We start from the raw sequence: 18,626 nt of genomic DNA, 5'->3' as shown, positions 1-18,626 counted from the left end.
TATGGAACCCACATATATGTAAAACATTATATTTAGATTGTTGTGTGAGTATTATTTTTGATCTTTGAACCTAAACTCTGCCCCCAAACATGCCAGGCTCAGCACATTCTCACTTATAAGTGTGCCAAGTTTAGAGAACCTCTTAGCACACTTGAAAAGTGAGGAGGAGGAAAGAGAAAGAGGGAAAGGGGAAGAGATGAAAGAGAAAAGACCATCATTATGTAATAAATTCATAGGCACATTTGTGTGTGTGTGTGTGTGTCTATATATATATATATATATATTAATGCACCTAACACACTAGAATATACTCTAACTAACAGTACTATGTGGTATTGTTAGATGCATGTATCATTCTCATGAGCACCTCACATGCCTGTGCGGGCAGACAGGGCAATTAGCAGCACGCATGCCTCGGCCATGGTCCCCATGCACCCATACCGGGATACCCGGCCAGCAGCCAAGTTGCAATTAGTAGCCACCACTGCCGGAAAATTAATACTGTGGGAACAATGTTATATATGGGCCTTATGGCCCCATTGGCAACGAAACAAAGAAGACGAAGAAAAATAGCAATTAAGTTTTTTTAAGGGATTCGGACTTTTCACGGCCGCAAAATGTTGGGACAATGATTTATGAGAAACGCATGAGTACTATTTTACTTATAAATTCTGCGGAGAACAAGAGTGTGGGACCTATTGATTGATTCCGAGATGAGGTAGCTAGATCTTGATCTTGAAAAACTTTACAAGTATTTAACTTCTCGTGGACAAGATCTTGAAAGTTCCATCATTCGCTGCGTAATTAGCAATCTACTGGAGTAGTACATTGAAACTAACGTGACAGGATCTAGCTAGCCCATTGTATTAATTGGAGTAATTATTCAGTTTGTATACACGGACTCCGAAAATGTGTGATGGAGAATGCATGGTGTTGGGTATGTGACGGTACCCTAAGACCACCCAGTAATTTTTTCCGTTATCTAGTACTCAAGACAGAAAACCTTTGATGTCATAACCGTGAAACTATTCGTTATTGATTCTTGTTAGAGCAACGCTAGCTTCTCATTAACTGACCGATTCTTTAGAGCAAGTTTACCAGATGAGGCATAATGCCTTTTTTAGCTATTTTACCAAACAAAAACACAAAAAGTCACCTGCAGCAGATGAGCTAAAGGAGAAGGTAAAATAGATTTGAAGAAATAGGTAGCTATTAATACCTATGCACTGTTCATGTGTCATTCTTAAACAATTAATTTCTCTCTCCTCTCTCTCTCTCTCTCTCTCTCTCCAAAAAAGAAATAGTATTTTAATAAATGATAGGTAAAGTAGAGAGTATTGGTGTGAGATTGAGAGAGATTTGAGTAGGTAAAATGAAAAAAATGTATTGTTAAGTAGGTGAAATACATTTTCATTGGTGTACATGCTCTAAATGGGTTATTGATTCTTGTTAGAGCAATGCTTCTCATTAACTGATAGATTCTAAAATTGAGTTCTTCCTATATTATTTCTCCGGTTCTGGATTTGGTATTATTTAATTTTCGTTATTTGTTTGTTTACCTTTTCACCATGATTTTTTGAAATAATCAATCATCTGATCCATAAAAGGAATTAGAAGAGTATAAACACATCTATCAAAATAGTAAAAAGTTCATGTAAACAACACTATAGAGAAAACAAGACTGTTCTTTTAATTGTACGTTTTCTTCTTCGGAGAACTTTATTGCCCTTATGATGGTAACGTTTTACCTTTTTGATTGCTCTCATTGTAATGAACGATTAATCAAAAAAAAAAAAAGTACCAATCTAACAAAAATTCAGAAAAGATGAAAAAATTACAAAAAATAAAAACTTAGGAAGAACTGGGCTTCTAGAGCACATAGTTCTACGGCATAATTATAAAGATGAAATGAACTGGGCCTTTTTAAGTCTTCCTTTTATGAGACATTTCGACTTTGATTTTGGAACATAATTCTACGTCATAACATCCCTTGAGTTTCTCGATTTTTCGGAGGCATAAGAAAACCGCTATTAGTGGTACAACTTTCCAAGAGCACATGCAGCTTTATGCATACATACAAGTATATGTTGCCAATTTTCAAGTCTGTCTTGGATATTCGAAGTTGTTTAAGCAGATTCCTCGTTTTTACTACTTTTTTCCCTTTCTCTCTCTAAAGAAATGCTACGTACAATGATTTTCTCGATAACAAAAGAAGAGAATAATGTTTCGTAAGCGCCAGTACCCCACCAAGCCTAAAATATATATTTGGAGGAGAATCTTTGCAGTACCAATCAGTCCCCATTAATGTGTTATTTTAGTAGTTCAGAAGTTTAAAATAGAATATATGCATGTGGTTGTGCAATAGTGCGGGTAGCTTCCATACCCGTCAACTGATCAGTTGTATTAATTTCCAGAGAAAACTGTATGAATTAGGAGAGAGAGAGAGAGAGAGAGAGAGAGAGAGAGAGAGAGAGAGAGAGAGAGAGAGAGAGAGAGAGAGAGAGAGAGAGAGAGAGAGAGAGACTGAGTGGGTGCATGATTCATTGAGAGAGAGGATAGGAATTGAGTGGGTGCATGATTCATTATTTTGTTTGCCACTCTCTTTTATTTTTTATTTTTTATTTGAAATCAGGCAATTCATTTATTCATATCCGAAGGCAAAAATTACATCGCAATATACAGGAATGCACCAAACTATCTAATCCGAGACATGAGTTACTACATAAAGCACGACATGCTACAGACTCAATGACACCTTGCAAATGCAGCCGACACAAGTGTCGGCATAAGAACTCTGTCCGGGACTAAGTAGAGAAATACCAAACGGAATCCCAGCACAAACCATTAAATAATAAACACAGATGTAATCACAACAACAACAAATACAAGCGAGAAGGAAATATCTGCTCCCATCAATTACTACTCTTATTCATGCCCGTCAATTATTACTATTTTTGTAGTATGCGGTGATCAAGAAAACACCAATAAAGAAGAAAAGCAAAAACACAAACATATCAAAATATATGATTGCTGATCTAGACGGGATCCAGACGCAAGGGCAGGGGATTGGTTCGATATCTTCGATCGACATTCGATCGTCCATCCGTGGGCGTGCAATCGATCTCTCCTTCCATTTCGATACGTAGTTTGCCCTTCTAACCATTGTTGGCCCTTCAATTCTAACGTTGCTTTCATTTCTAGAAGAGAACCAAAGACGCAAGCCAGTCCAGTACGGTCCGTCCAAAACCTAGTTATTTCGTCAAGCTAACTAGGGAGTGACGTGATTCCAAGATATCAGACAATGAAATAGATAGGAAGAACTCAACTAAACTTAGCCCCCCAAGGCACTTGCTAGATGTCGGGGCAAGATGGGCTAGATTCGTGAAAATCAAATTTATAATCGTGTTAAAAAAGATACTTCATCCGTCCCAATTTAAATGTCTCCTACGGTTTTTTGTGCATTTTCAAACTCCAAAAAGATACACTTTTACATATTATTGAGTACTTCAATTTGGTGTAAGAAAATTAAAAAAATAATATTTAGAAATATATATTTTTTGGAGTTTTTGCAGGCATGCATGGAATAATTTTAAATACTACCAAGTGGATAATGCTAAGCCCACCCATGGTGAGGGGCTGTATCATCAATTAAGAAATGGAGTACTATTCATTAATGTTTATCAAGGCCGCTAACCACTCATTTCAGGTGGCTTTTTTGGAGTTTAAAAATGCACGAAAAATAGCATTGGACATTTAAATTGGGACGAAGGGAATATATAAGAATGTCTAAGCTCCAGCCCCTACAAATAGAGTGACACTACGTACGTACCTTATTATAGTTTTTGATATATTTCAATCTGATATGCTATGTGTTTATGTATTTTACTTGCTTTAATTTTACTGGAAAAATTCTTTAACATTTTGTAGTATTAGTTTTGTAACACATACTCTAATTCCGTTCTTTAATATTTTAGTCTGTAATGAAAAATTAATCGTGCTATTTTTGGATTAAAAAAAATATCACGAAAGTTCGTTGTTTTGTCCCATTCTTAGAAACCGCGCGTTCTCATTTTATCTCCCAATTTGAATTATTCCATTTTTAATTTAAACTACTTTTCCCTCAACAATTAAATCCAACACATTAAGCACGCACACACGTGTATCAATGTCTATCTATCTATAAATATAAAGATCCTAAAATAGGTTATTCATATCATTGCAAAAATGAAAACTTAACCCACAATGATGTCATGGGCGAAAACTTAAGTAGCATGCTGTATCTAGGAGTGTGATTTAATTTGTCCTTTACAAAATCATCCATCTTTTCCCAATGGATTAGAGTTATCAAACGAGAGAGGGTATATATATGATTGTGTATTTTATTTTGTAATCACATTTTAGTACCACGTTTTATGTATCATGTGATGCGTTACGAACAAATTGATAGGCTGTGCCTCTTCATGTAGAGGCGCATATTCTACAACGCATAAAAGTGACATATTAAATGGGGAGAAAGCTATGGTACACAGGGTATATTGTATTTATAAATTATGACAATTTGTGATTTTCATTATGCCGATTTTTGATTTTCTTATGCATATTTATGATGCTAGTTACGACTTGTACTTTAAAATTTGCCTGTTGAACAGGTCATTAGCAGGTTACCCATAATTAAAAAATATTGTTATTATGTAGCCATAATAATTTGTACTAGAATCCATAATACTCGTATCCCAACCAAATATATGAGTATAATATCAAAAATTAAATAATACTACCTACAAATGTTATAACAATACCATAAATTGGCATTATCTTATCACAATGACTCGCACCAAAAATTCTTTGACTCGTATGATATTCCGTAATAAAATCAAAATATGTCGTACTAGAATCAACAATTGTTATACCCAAGCCAAAAATATTTATAAAATACCACAAATTTTATAAAATAACCACAATTGTTATGACAACATCTAAAATTGTCATTTTCTTACTACAACGTGTTGTATCAAAAGTGTAAAGACCCGTAAATTCGTAAAATTGATTTAGATGGGTTACAAAGAAATAAAAGGAGGAAATTGATTTGAAAAATTGAGAATTGGGGTTAATGTGTTAAAGTATTGCATTTGAGGGGTGAGTATGTGATGTGTCCTAGTGTATATATGTATCATAGGTGTGTGTATAGGGAATAACTTTCCCTTTTCTTTTCTCTCTCTCACTCCCGTCCATCTCCCTCTCTCGGCTCACTCTCTCACTCTCACGGCTCCCTCTCACTCTCATCCAAAATTCCACCAAAAACATCCACAACCCACACAAAACAGCCTTCAATCCTTCATTCCTTTGTGTAGTGGGGCTCGTTTCTTGTTGGTTTGAGCTCGGTGGAGATGTATTCCATTCGATTGCAAGCTTTGGAGTTAGGGCTTGGAAAATCACTTGATTTCGTTCTTCAATCTTGAGGCAGGGAGTTCTAACTTTCAATATATGTTTATGACTTATTTCTTAGAGCTTGAACCTTGCTATTGATCGTTGTTATTGTTGTTGGGGTCGAAGTTGTTAAGAAACCCATGAAAATCTGCTAAGAATCTGCTCGAACTGAATTGTTATCGATACCCTTAGTATTGTTATCAATACCTTTGTGTTCCAAAATCCAGAAATTCACTTGTTATCGATACCCATTGTCCTTGTTATCAATACCCTTGCGTCTGGAATGCTTTTTGACCAAATGGTATCCATACATTTTTCCTTGGTATCGATACCTGTTGCTTATCTCCGGCTTTCACTATTTTGCTTCATTTTTCACCGTTTTGGTCCCTAATCACTTCCAACTTACCCAAACACCTCCCAAATGACCCTTAACTTGATTACTCGTGTTTAACGACTTCATCGAATGTTTAGCATAATTTTAATGCTCGTTTGGACATAATTTTACAAGAATTACTTTATGTATCAAAGTTGGGTTTGAACGATACGAACATGACGATAAAGAGGATTTTGAAACTTTACGGACACAACGCGAACATTCAGGACTCATCGACGGGTGAGTGCCTGGCAGAGGATATCGAGATCTTTTAACTGGCCCGGCAGGAGCTATATGCTTGTATTTGATACTTCAGGACCTCCCAATGGGTAAGGTGCCTGGCAGAGGACATCAGGGTCCTTTAATTGGCCCGACAGGAGTTACGGCTCAAGACATTTGTACGAGACATGATTGGTCACGTGGTACTTTCAAAGGTTATTATTTGATTCATACGGTTGGTTTTGAAAACGAAATGTTGAGTTATCGATTATTGATACCGTCCATTCTTCTAACTTCATTATCATTGTTCATCACAAGATTATTCCTATATTTCATATGCATACATTGTTAGATTAGAGCTTTCTACTGGGCTAGTGTAGCTCAAACCTTACATTAATTTCAGGTACTAACCCAGGGCAGTAGTTGCATGCTTGGAGTGCTTGGACGTGGACATGTTTTTGAAAGCTAACATGCTGAAGTTATTTAGCCATATTTGTAAATCATTTTTTTTAAAAGATGTATTTGTAACGTCATTTGATATTGTTTATGGTTTAAGAATATTGTAAACCCCAACTCTTGAACACTTGATACTTTTGTTGGTTTTGGGGCCGTTGAGCCGATGATGTATTATTTGGAAATCCTTTGGACTTGGAAGTAAAATTGTGGAAATGAAAATGTTGAACTATTTGGGGTATTGTACGAACTAATGTGAGGTTTTGTTTATGGAAATTCATTTATTATTATGTTGAAAATCGAGAGCGTGACAAAAAGAAAATATATGTAAATACCACAAATTATATAACAAACCACAATTGTTATGACAATACCATAAATTGATATTTTCTTACCACGTGTCGTACCAAAGGAAATCGATTAAAATATTTGGTAATAAGACCAAAATATGTCATACCACAATCAATAATAATTATACCCAAGCAAAATACGTGTTTAAAAAATCATAAATTCAGTAACAATACCATACATTTTCGTTACCTTAGCAAAATGTGTTATACGAAATTTAACTAAAATTATTTTTAATTTCCGCCACAATAGTTTTTTAAAAATTTAAAATTTCCTCCACATTATCTTAATTTTCAATTCCATCCATATTATTTTTTTGAAAATTTAATTTTTTCCTATACAATACCTCAAAAATTTAAACTAAAAATGAAATTCTCGCTCAAAATTTTCATCCAAGAAATTCACCAAAAAGTAAGAACTATACCCAAATTTTTTAATACAATTGCAATTTCCTCTCAAAATATTTCTCCAAATCAAATTCTCTTCCAAAAAATCAAAATCCCTCCAATTTTTCGTGGCTAAATGAGAGTTCACTAAAGAATTAATTATTCAACTGTCTTAAGACAAGAATTTGGGTTCGACTTTTCAGGTGAAATGGGTTGAGAATGACTGTCAAAAGTATGACCAATTTTAACTTAAGTTTTATTTTTTAATTTTTTTGTTAGGATGATCGATCTAAACTGTTAGGATATCAAGTCTTACGATATTCAAAATTGTTACTAAAATCAAAGATTATCGGATATTGTCAAGTACGTATCATAAGACATTAAAATTTAATAATGTTATGTTGATCAAATTGGATTAAAAAATTGATCATATCGAACAGTCTAACTTTATTGATTTATTAAATTAGTTTTAAATTATTTTATTATTTTCATAATTTTATTTAATAGTTTAGAAAGTAAAAAAAATATTCATAAAAATTCTCATTTCTAGTCCACCCAAATTGATATTGGACCGCATTTGAAAACCCATTAAAGATAGAAGAGAGAGAAACTCAACAATAGAGTACGTGATAACCGGTTAGACAGGTTGCCCTTTTTTTAATTAAAAAACTAAACGGTTAAGATTAGATTATCTCAAATCCAAGGGAATATATAGAGGGTGCGTACGGTACACACTTATTAAAGGATGTGTCCCATAGGTCTACCCATTAAATGGTACACAAATGTAATCACAATAGCATTTGCTCAAGTCGTAATAAGTACTAGAGTCACTTCTATAACAGAAATGCTACTGGTACAACAAGTGATGTACAGAAAACGCGTTTTTGGGCACAAATTAAGATAATTAGAGCTGCTCATTTTGTTTAAAAAAAATTAGCTCTATTCGATATCTTAATTTAGGCTAGCAAATACGGATATTTCATAAATGCCCTTAACGATATCGGATGGAGTTGATTTTTTACGAAGACTCTAAACAAAATATTTTAAACAAAATGAGCGCTACCAATTATCTTTGTTAGACTTGAGACAAGCCCAAAAGCACGATATACGCTCTGTCTAGCACGGTTGCTTCTATAAATAGAAAGAGCCAGCCACCCCCAATCTCGCACAATACTCCTACTAATAATACATCTCATGCACTCAAACCTCGATCCAAAACTCCTACTACCAATCACCGCCACCACATCATTAATTCATTTGCTCTATGTCTCCTCCTATGGCCACCCAAATCCACCACCATCTCCACTTCCTCATCGTCCCTCTCATGTCCCAAAGCCACCTTATCCCCATGACTGACTTCGCCAAACTCCTCGCGGCCCACCACCGCGGTCTCACCGTCACCATCATCACCACTCCATTAAACGCCGCCCGCTTCCAGCCCCTCATCGATCGAGCCACCAGTTCCGGCTTCAATATCCGCCTCATCCCCCTCCACTTCCCATGTTCCGAAGCCGGCTTACCCGAAAGCATCGAGAACCTGGACTCCCTCACTTCACCTGACCACGTCACACTCTTCTTCACAGCCACCTCTTTGCTCCAGCAACCCTTGGAAAAACTAATATCCGAGTTAAAACCCCCGCCTAACTGTTTAATTACCAGCAATGCCCTTCCCTGGACATCCGAAATCGCTGCAAAATTTGATATCCCGATATACGTTTTCAATGCTATTTCTTGCTTCACTCTCCTCTGTTCCAACCGGATTGAAGATGGTGTTATAAACACGGATTCAGAGTCCATTCTGGTGCCCGATATGCCTCACCGGATCGAGTTTAAGAAAACCCAGCTGCCCGAATTCGTGAGAAAGAACGCCTCCCAGCTGAAAAGGATTTTGGATCATATGAGAGGCGCAAGGGGTATTTTGGTCAATAGCTTTGAGGAGATGGAGATGAAGTATGTGGAGGGATACAAGAAAATAGCAGAGAATAGTTGGTGCATTGGGCCTGTTTCTCTCTGTAACAAAGAGGTTTCGGATAAGTTTGATAGGGGAAACAAAGCTGCCATTGATGAGCACTACTGCTTGAAATGGCTCGATTCGAAAAGTTCGAATTCTGTCATTTACGCTTGTTTTGGTAGTTTATGTCACATATCATGTTCCCAGTTAATTGAAATTGGGTTGGGTTTGGAATCGTTAAATCGGCCGTTTATTTGGATAATCAGAGGAGCAGATAAATCAGTTGAGCTAGAGATGTGGTTGGAGACAGAGGAATTCGAAGAGAGGAATAAAGAAAGGGGGTTAGTGATTAAAGGGTGGGCGCCCCAAGTTATGATACTATCGCATCCTGCTGTAGGGGGGTTCTTGACTCACTGCGGGTGGAACTCGACTCTCGAAGGAGTGTGTGCGGGGGTGCCCATGGTAACGTGGCCGATGTTCGCAGAGCAATTTTATAATGAGAAGCTGGTCACGGAGGTGTTGGGGATTGGAGTGAGGATTGGAGTTGAGGTTGGGATGCAGTGGGGTAATGAGGAGGTTGAGGTGCTGGTGAAGAGAGAGAAAGTGAAGGCGGCGGTAGAGGAGGTGATGAGGGATGGGGAGGAAGGAGGAGAGAGAAGGAGGAGAGCAAGGGAGCTTGGAGAGATGGCGAAGAAAGCAGTTGAAGAAGGAGGATCATCTTACTTGAACATGGCATTGTTGATTGACGATGTTATCCAACATGCAAACCAATCCAATGGGGTAATTAAACTAGAAACACTAGTGTAGTTCGTGGAGAGATTATTCAATGCCTCTAGGCACTGTCACAAAATTGATGTCGGATCCATAAACTTCTTCTTTTAACTCCACATCAATGTATGGTGGCGGAAGACTCTGTAGGACTGTTACGGGGGAAATTGGTGATTTCTGTTATATAGGAATTTACAATTGAACCTAGTAGTACTAGGTTGTTGGTTTTTGAAGAGAGTTGGAGTACCACGTGGGGATGGTTGCTTCGGGTCGTCCGGACGTTTACATTGGATAGATGGGTTCAATTAGTGGCCTGGTCTCCTGTGGGGTGATCCTTCTTCAACAAAAAATTACTCCCTCCGTCCCAAATTAGATGTCAATTTTTGATATTTGTGCTAATTTCAATTTCTTATATCTTTCAATAAGAATCTCAAAAAATATGTAGTATGGATCTTATTTGATAGTTCTCGACTAGTTCTATTATACAAAATTTTCAAACTCATGAAAAACATTATAGATTAAAAGATAGAAGCGATAAAAAATTACACGAGTTTCAAAAATTGCCATCTTTTTTGGAACGGAGGGAGTAAAAAAGTTGAAGCGTGTATATTTTTCCAACATTGCGACACCTATATACAAATATATTGTTACTAAATTAGGCCTATATAGTTATTGTAAAGCTTTTCTGGACTACTCAAAGTTTCAACTCTAGTCTTGATACCAGCTAGCTAGTTCAGTCAAGCTGCTGCTGCTTCTTCTTCTTCTTCTTCTTCGCTCAGAGCAAGTCCGGTTAGAATAGATCTTTTGAATTTGTTCATTTGTAGAGAAGAAGAGGTTAATGATAGTTAGAAGAAAAGAATGTGTGTGGTAGTTTTTTTATTTTATTTACGAAGATGAATGGTAGATGGTAGTGTTGACCGAAGAATAAGGAATGGTAAATGGAGAATGAAAGCTAGAGATTGTCAATCTTAGGGTTAAGAGACCCCAGGGTCTCGTTATTGGTACGCCTTGGAACGTTATTTTTGTCACTACACTTCGGCAAATCTGGAAAGATAGGAACCGTAACAGTTTGGATAACATCAATGTTAATTTCAAGGCCATCAGTAACCTTTCCTCTGAGATTACTGCTGCTTTCAACTCTTCCCAAGCTGGTCATGACCAAAACTAACGCTTTGGAGCCTTCCTTGGGCAGGTGAAGTTAAACTTAACACGGATGGATGCTCGTATATGAGTTCAATGGCAAAGCGGGTTTTAATTGGAGGCTCATTTTGAGACTCTATGGGTTCTTGTATCTTGGGTTTTTATGGCAAACTTAACATGAGTTCTTCCAGTATTGAAGCGGAACTATGGGGCTTATATATAGAGGCCTCACCATAATATTGGGAAAAGGAATTATTGATGTCAAGTTATGTTGTGCCCAAAGTTTGCCCATACACTCACACACACACCAAACACACAGATTACAGAGGAAAAATTCCGTTTACTCAGTACATATCAACAAATATACAAAAACATGAAAAAACCTCACCGGGGGAGCCACAACCGGCTCCCCACACTCAACCTCGCCCTTTCAGCTCGCATATCTGCTACTACACATTCAACCTAACAAATACATCAGTATTTATAGGGGAACCAGGGAGAAACAAAACAAAACAAGGGAGGAAGATTTTTCAAGAGCAATAAATGCTCTGCCATGCCAAGATCTTCCGGAGCATGCCTAAATCTTCCGGAGTCCATTTATGCTGCTCAATCTTTGACTCTTGGCAAACCATCACCATCACCCACATGGGTGAATTCCAACAAGTTGGAGACGGACTGGCTTGGCCCCGTTCCTGTTGTAAACATCCGGCCCCCCTTCCCCTTTTAAAACACCCCCACTTCCCTTAATTTTCAATTTAGTTGAATCGGGCCGAAAATCGTACTTTTTTGATCATTTTATTTTAAATGGCCATAATGAATTTTTTGCTCTAAGACCTTTCAACAAACACCCTAAAACTCATTATTTAGTTTCAAAACTCTCTTACGGTGTTCATTGAAAGGCCTTAGAGGCTTACGACTATTTATGATGAAATGATCAGAAAAATAACATCTTTGTACCGGTTCAAACGGATTGAAAATTGAAACATTTATTTTTGTAACTATATTTTTATTAGACTTGAATCTAGAATTAGATTTGGAACAAATATGGGGGGGGGGGGGGGGGGGGGGGGGGTTTCCTCATTTTCCTATAAATAGAACCATTTGTGAAGCCATTCAATTCACACCTTAAATCTCTCCAACTTTTCTCTCTACATACCTTATGTTTGTTCTTTGTTCTTGGTATCATTGAGTTCTTCAAGAAACTCAACCCAAGGCTGCCACCAAACCACCACCTGACCAGCCTCTCGATCCAAAAAGTTTAGTAGTTTAGTCAATATTTATTTTTGAGAGAAAAAGAAAGTCTTTTCTTTTCTCTTTCGAAGCTATCGTAAGCTTACCGTAAGAAGTCACTTCGTTCGATAGCCACATTCACCTTCCGTAAGCTACCATAACCTTGTGTTATATTTTATTTTTTTGTTTAAAAATGCATATTAAGTTAAAGTACTAAAAATAGCTAGCAAACTTATTTTACTAAAATTACTGGTCTAAAGCATAAATGGTTTTTACTCCAAAAGTGTTCGTCCATGTGGCACTATGCTTTATGATCATTTTTACAACTGTGGAGTAACCCGAGGCTAACACCCTTGAAAGTTTGTCGACAAGTCTGATTTCGTACAGACTAAGGAAGGAATGGCGATTCTAACTATACTCGTCCGACCATCCAATCTGGGACTTTTTTGGTTATTTCTATGTCAAACATAATCCACAAAATTTAGAATAATGATTTTCGGTGAAAATTTAGCATGGTTACTTAGGCTTTCCTCACAGACTGTGTGTCTGTCAAATTTTTTAGGAACGTCGCAGCAGAAAATTCGGGACGGAACAATGGATGACTACAACTTTTTAATTTCAGATAGTTGGTCATTTGAGAATGATATTCGTAGTGAGGAGAGCGTCTCCCACAATAGTTGCGATTATACACCAAAATTTACCACCGACCAGGTTAGTTTTTACTATTATTGTTTTGCATATTCGTTATTTAGGTTAAGACTGGTTAATATTGTATTTATACATATATTTTTTTTTATATAGATTTTTGAAAGTAGAGAAGATATGTTAGCTTGGGTGCAGAGCGTTGGTCTAAAATATGGTATTGTGGTGGTTATTTTAAATTCTGCTAGGTTAAAAGTCGGTAAACTGCCGAAGTGCATTCTTGGTTGTGAAAGAGGAGAAAAGTACGAACCGCCACGGTATTTGGTTGAAGGGCAATCCTTGCAAAGAAACACTGGGACTAGAAAATGCGATTGAACATTTCAACTGCAAGGTATACCACAACATCCATACAGTATCAGGTGGGGTTTAGAGGTTATTAGTGGTGTCCATAACCATGAAATAGCAAAACACATTGAGGGCCACGAGTACCCGCCAAGGCTAAAACCAATAGAGAAACAATTTGTGGTCGACATGGCCAACAACACCACGCCTCGTGAGATTCTTAATATTTTGAAGCAAAAAGACCCGTCAAACACTACCGGAATCAAGAGCGTTTATAACGCCATTTTTGCAAACAAAGCAGCCAAATTGAACGGTTTAACTCCTATTCAGTATGTCATAAGTTAATTACTTAAGAAAGATATCCTCCATCAATTTCTTACAAATCCAGATACCAACGAAATCACAGATATTATTTGGGTTCATCTTATGAGTCTAAAGCTATCTGTCAACTTTCCGTCCGTACTGATCATCGACGCCACGTACAAGACCAATGAGTATCGAAAACCACTATTGGAGGTTGTGGGTATCACATCCACATGGCGAACTTACTTGCTTATGTTCGCTTATCTTAGTAATGAGAGAGAAGAGACACCGACATGGGCATTGGCATTGGATAACTTAAAAAATTGGATGCTTCAAAAGGGGGCATCGATGCCATTAGTGTTTGTTTCAGATTGGGATTTAGCGCTTGTGAAAGCCATTGAAGCATGTTTCCCCACGACACGTCACATCCTGTGTATTTGGCACATAAATCAGTGCGTCATGAAGAACTGTAGCCGTGTGCTTGGTCCGGAATGAAAGCTCTTCATCACGTCATGGCACTCGCTTATCAATTCATCTATACCTTTGTCTTTCGAACAGAAGTGGCAAGCCATGTGCGACGATTTTCTCCAGTTCCCGTGTGTCATAACTTACCGTGGCAAACATGGTTAAGGTCGTACAAAGAGCGGTTTGTTTCAGTATGGACATATACATGTATGTACCTCGGAAGCAATTCAAGTCAAAGGTATAATCGCTTTTTGACTTTACTATTAAAATTTTGTGCATTTCTCTACTACACTAAGGAATACTTTTTGATACTTTTCTATTTAAACATAGTGCATTATTCTATTACAAGGCAGAGTCTGCACATGCAAGGCTAAAGCTATATTTGGGGAATACCATGTCATCGCTACAAACATCTTTTGATAAAATAGAAAAGATGTTGAAAAATCAGCTCGGGAAAATTAAAAAGTCGTTTGAGAAATCATTGAACATTCCACGCCACAAACAATTACGTGACGACATTTTTTGATCAGGTAAGGTATCGCATTTCATTAGAGGCAATGGAGTTCATACATGATCAGCTAGAAACCGCTTTAGAAGTATCCCTCCACATTGTTGGCTATTGCAACTGTACGATCAAAATCACACACGGATATTATCGTTCTATTTCCACTCAAATTCCGCTATGGAGTATCCACGCTCATTGGACTAAGTTGTCTATGCACGCAACCGAGTTTAGTGAGGAGGGAACACGACCTGACAGGACATCTCAGGTCGTTGAGATATTAGATGGGGATGGATCCACCTATGCGAGAGCATATCATAGACATGATTATTGATATGGCAGATCCATCTCGTAGCACAGTTCGACCTCCATCGTACAACACAAAACATAGAGGTCGACCTGCAGGTAGAGATGAGCAAAGTACACGTCGCATACCTTCTTTCTTAGAAGCATCCACTTCAGGATCAATGACTGCAACATCGCGAGTGAGAGGGGTTCAGGGGTTCGCAACACTCAATTTATATTTCCACCCATCCCTGATCACTACATTCAGCGATTACCTCAGGCTTATCAGCATTATATTTTCCACACTGTTGACGTGCTTGGTGATGGTCATTGTGGATTCAGGGCGATAGCTGCACTAATCGGGTATAGTGAAAATGATTGGAATCGAGTACGAGAGAAGCTTATTGAAGAGATTCGACAAAATTATTATCTATACAGTGTGATTTATCCAGTAAATGATTGGGCAAAACATCTACTAATTTTACTGAATTGGTTCAAGCCTACGGCACCAAAGGAACATTGGATGGAGGCTATGACTTTGGGAGTTGTCATCGCAACAAGGTACAACCTTGTACTGCATTCATTTGATGAGGATGTTTACGGTTGTTTTACTCATTTGCCATTGAGGTTCCCTCTAGTTCCAGTCGAATACCGCCGGGAAATTGCTATTGCCCGTGTTAACAACAATCACTTCGTGCAAGTTTTCTTAGAACCTCATACCCTGTACCACCCATCCCAACATGGTGGGAGGAGCATGCATCGGACGAAGCTAAAGGATGGGCTGCCGAACATGTTTGCAATTGTGGTACGAAGTAATGGGTATAAGCACGCTGGGAGCAGCATTTGGAGGAGATATTGATTAGAATTTGTGTTTTATGTATTTTCATGTTTTGACAATATGTACTCAATTATAATAAAATAAAATTTTATTTCAATTTATTATTGTTCATTACAAGTTATTTTTATTATTCATTGTTAAGACTAATTAATTAACTAATTAAAATAATATAAATTTACTAGGTATAAAGTCAATTTTAATTTAAAATAGAATTTGAGTTAACCAAAATAAAAAAGAAGAAGGGAGGTAAATGGGAAAAGAAACAAATAAAGAAAATAATTGAAAATAAAAAAAAAAGATTCAAAGTGGAAGGAAAGAAAAGGAAATAAAGAGAAAAAAAACGAAAAAAAAAATCTAACTGAAAAGAAACAAAAGGAAATAAAGAGGAAAAAAGAGAAAAAAAAAAATCTAAAAGGGGGGGGGGGGCTGGGGGTAATCAGGTCTCTTCCAGTTTCGGAAAAAATGAACTTTTAGAAAATGAAGGTAATTTCAAGCTCAAAAATTATGTGTTTACTCAAATAATTTTTCTACCAATATGAATCTTGTTTGATAGATCTCATTGAGATCTTTTGAATGGTGCAAAAAAAATTAAAAAATTATTTCTCATTTTCATTATATTTGAGTTTGAAATTACCTTGTTTTTGAAAAAGAAGATTTAAAAAGAAAGCGGAACGGGGCCTACTGCTGTAAGACTTCTCAATGGAGATATAGACATTCAACACCAGCATGCGGCTCTAGTGAAAGACTCCAAAATGCTCATATCCCGAACTGGAACTACTACTACTCACGTTTACAGAATGGCTAATCAGAGAGTGCTGATAACCTCGCTCGCCTTGGAGCTGATCGACAAGACGAGGAGCTGGTAGTAACCTATGGCATACCAGCAGCTACTAGGCCTTTCCTTAGAGAGGACTTTCTGGGGGTGGGGCACCTCTGGGACTGAAGTTTAGCTTCTGATTCTGTTGAAACTGGCGTGTTTATTAGGATGTTTGTCTCTATGACTTGGTCGTGTAAAACTATAACTCTTTGATGTTTTATGAATTTCTGAAGTACCAAAAAAAGAAGAGAGAGCTAGAGATCAATGATAGTTGATGGAACTTAGCTGAAAATGGGATACAAAGAGAAATTCGCCAAAAAAAAAAGAGGCATTACGCCAACCGTGTCAAATTTTTTTGGGCAAGTTGTCACTTTTCATTACCAAAAAATTGCAATGCCTAAGCCATTTTATGCTCTCAGTGGGGCTTTGCTATGGTCAGATATTTGGGCTTGTCTACAAAACAACTGACTGGGGCTTGCACTCCATTTCCCTTTCGGAATCACATAATCCAAACCAATAACCCCCAGAATTGCACAGAACAATCAGTATTATTGTGAAATATTGCATACAAAATATTTAGGAACACAACTTTGAATACATGCATTGAACCGCTCTGGATACCATTATGTTCGAAATTGTACATGTTCCTCGTACTATTATTCTATTGGGTATTATAGTCACATGCAGTGGATCTCACATACTCACACTCACTTGTGGTCTCTCCCAAATGCTGTGCTCTATTTCCTGCAATTACCAACGTTATAAGCTTCCCTGTCTTGTAAGAAACTGTTTGCTCTGTCCTTTAGTTAGATTCCTCGACAATTTCACTGTAATAAGTCGCCAAGGTACCATAATTTGCACTTGTGTACGTCTTTGAATTAAGAGAGGGCTCCTAGGCCTTTGCGTAATGGAAGCTGGTCCCCTCCGCCTTCATCGGTTGATAAGTTTAATTGATGGAGCATACTCTTCCTCCTGCAACAAGGCTGCCTTTGGCATTTTGGCCAGAGATGGTGGTGGAATCGCTCAGTTTCGGAAGCATGGTAGAGTTCAGGCATCCTCGGCTTTGATTATTGAGGCTTGGGCATTGAGGATTGCTTGTTCCATGACGCTGGATAGAAATATCTAGGAGGCAATTTTTTTGGTTGGATTGCAAGACAATTATTGGGTGCATCAACTATAGGAACGCTGATTGTCCTTGGGAGATCAAGGCTTTGGTGGAAGATTGTAAAGGATTCTCAGGAGTTGACCAACTCAACTGTTGCTGAAACAGATTTCACCTCCACTTTCACGTCAGATTAGTGGTTAAGTTTGTTGAGATTAGCTTCTAATTAGGGACAGTAATCAGTTTTGTAATTAGGGATAGATATAAAAGGAGGGGCTGCTGTGTATTGTACTGACGATTTTCAGAAAGGAAATAATAGAAAAGTGCCTTTCTTCTCTTTCTCTCTCATATATTTTCTCTCTCTGTTTCTTGAAGAATCTTTGAAATTTCTCTTAGTTTTTGTCAAGAATCATGAATTTCTTCATGGTATCAGAGCCCTAATGGCGAAAGTCTGTTGATCCTAGGTGTACATCGAAGAACAATTGTTGATTTCAAGTTAGGGTTTCTCACAGATCTCTTCACCAACCTAGGGTTTGTCAGATCTCTTCAGCACCATGTCTGCAAGTGCGACTGATACGGGGGTTACGATGCCTCATTCCTTGGCGTTTCTGGTTGCCAATTTTCATACGCTCGTCAAAATCCAGCTAAGTTCTGATAACTATCTTTTGGAAAACACAAGTCTTGAATGCTCTTCGTGCGAATGGATTTATTGAATATGTTGATGGTACTATTCGTGCTCCACCATTACAGATACGTGATACAAGTAACGATCTTATCACCAATCCTGCCTTTCTGCTTTGGAAGTTAATTGATAGTCAATTGCTTTCATGTTTGACGGCATCATTGTCTGCTTCTGCTTTACCTCTAGTGTTAGGGTTAGAACATGCATGTGAAGTTTGGAGTTGTTTGGAGCAGCGGTTTAATTCCTTATCTAGAGCCAATATTCATGATCTTAAGCGCACTCTGTTCAATTTTACCAAGACTAGTACAATGGACCAATACATAGATGGCATCAAAATCTGTGCTCAAAAATTA

General features: G+C 37.5%; 1 protein-coding gene across 1 annotated transcript; it reads left to right on the top strand.

Moving 5' to 3' along the window:
• Window positions 1-8,350: 8,350 nt before the first annotated feature.
• On the top strand, window positions 8,351-11,315 carry LOC131319554 (UDP-glycosyltransferase 73C3-like). The gene is made up of 2 exons (XM_058349858.1): window positions 8,351-9,937; window positions 11,118-11,315. Exons 1-2 carry the CDS (start codon window positions 8,471-8,473, stop codon window positions 11,154-11,156), a joined length of 1,506 nt encoding a protein of 501 aa, XP_058205841.1. The 5' UTR covers window positions 8,351-8,470; the 3' UTR covers window positions 11,157-11,315.
• The last annotated feature ends 7,311 nt before the right edge of the window (window positions 11,316-18,626 follow it).

This window comes from Rhododendron vialii, chromosome 3a (assembly GCF_030253575.1).
Source record: "Rhododendron vialii isolate Sample 1 chromosome 3a, ASM3025357v1".
NCBI classification, from domain to species: domain Eukaryota; kingdom Viridiplantae; phylum Streptophyta; class Magnoliopsida; order Ericales; family Ericaceae; genus Rhododendron; species Rhododendron vialii.
The sequence above is the reverse complement of the archived record's forward strand: the minus strand, read 5'-3'. Positions and strand labels throughout refer to the sequence as shown.

What these genes read in the sequence shown, in the direction of transcription:
- LOC131319554 (XM_058349858.1), top strand. Translation starts at nt 8,471, where the DNA reads ATGTCTCCTCCTATGGCCACCCAAATCCACCACCATCTCCACTTCCTC. An exon ending in ATGCAAACCAATCCAATGGG is followed by an intron (nt 9,938 to 11,117) that starts GTAATTAAACTA and finishes TTCCTTGGGCAG; the next exon opens with GTGAAGTTAAACTTAACACG.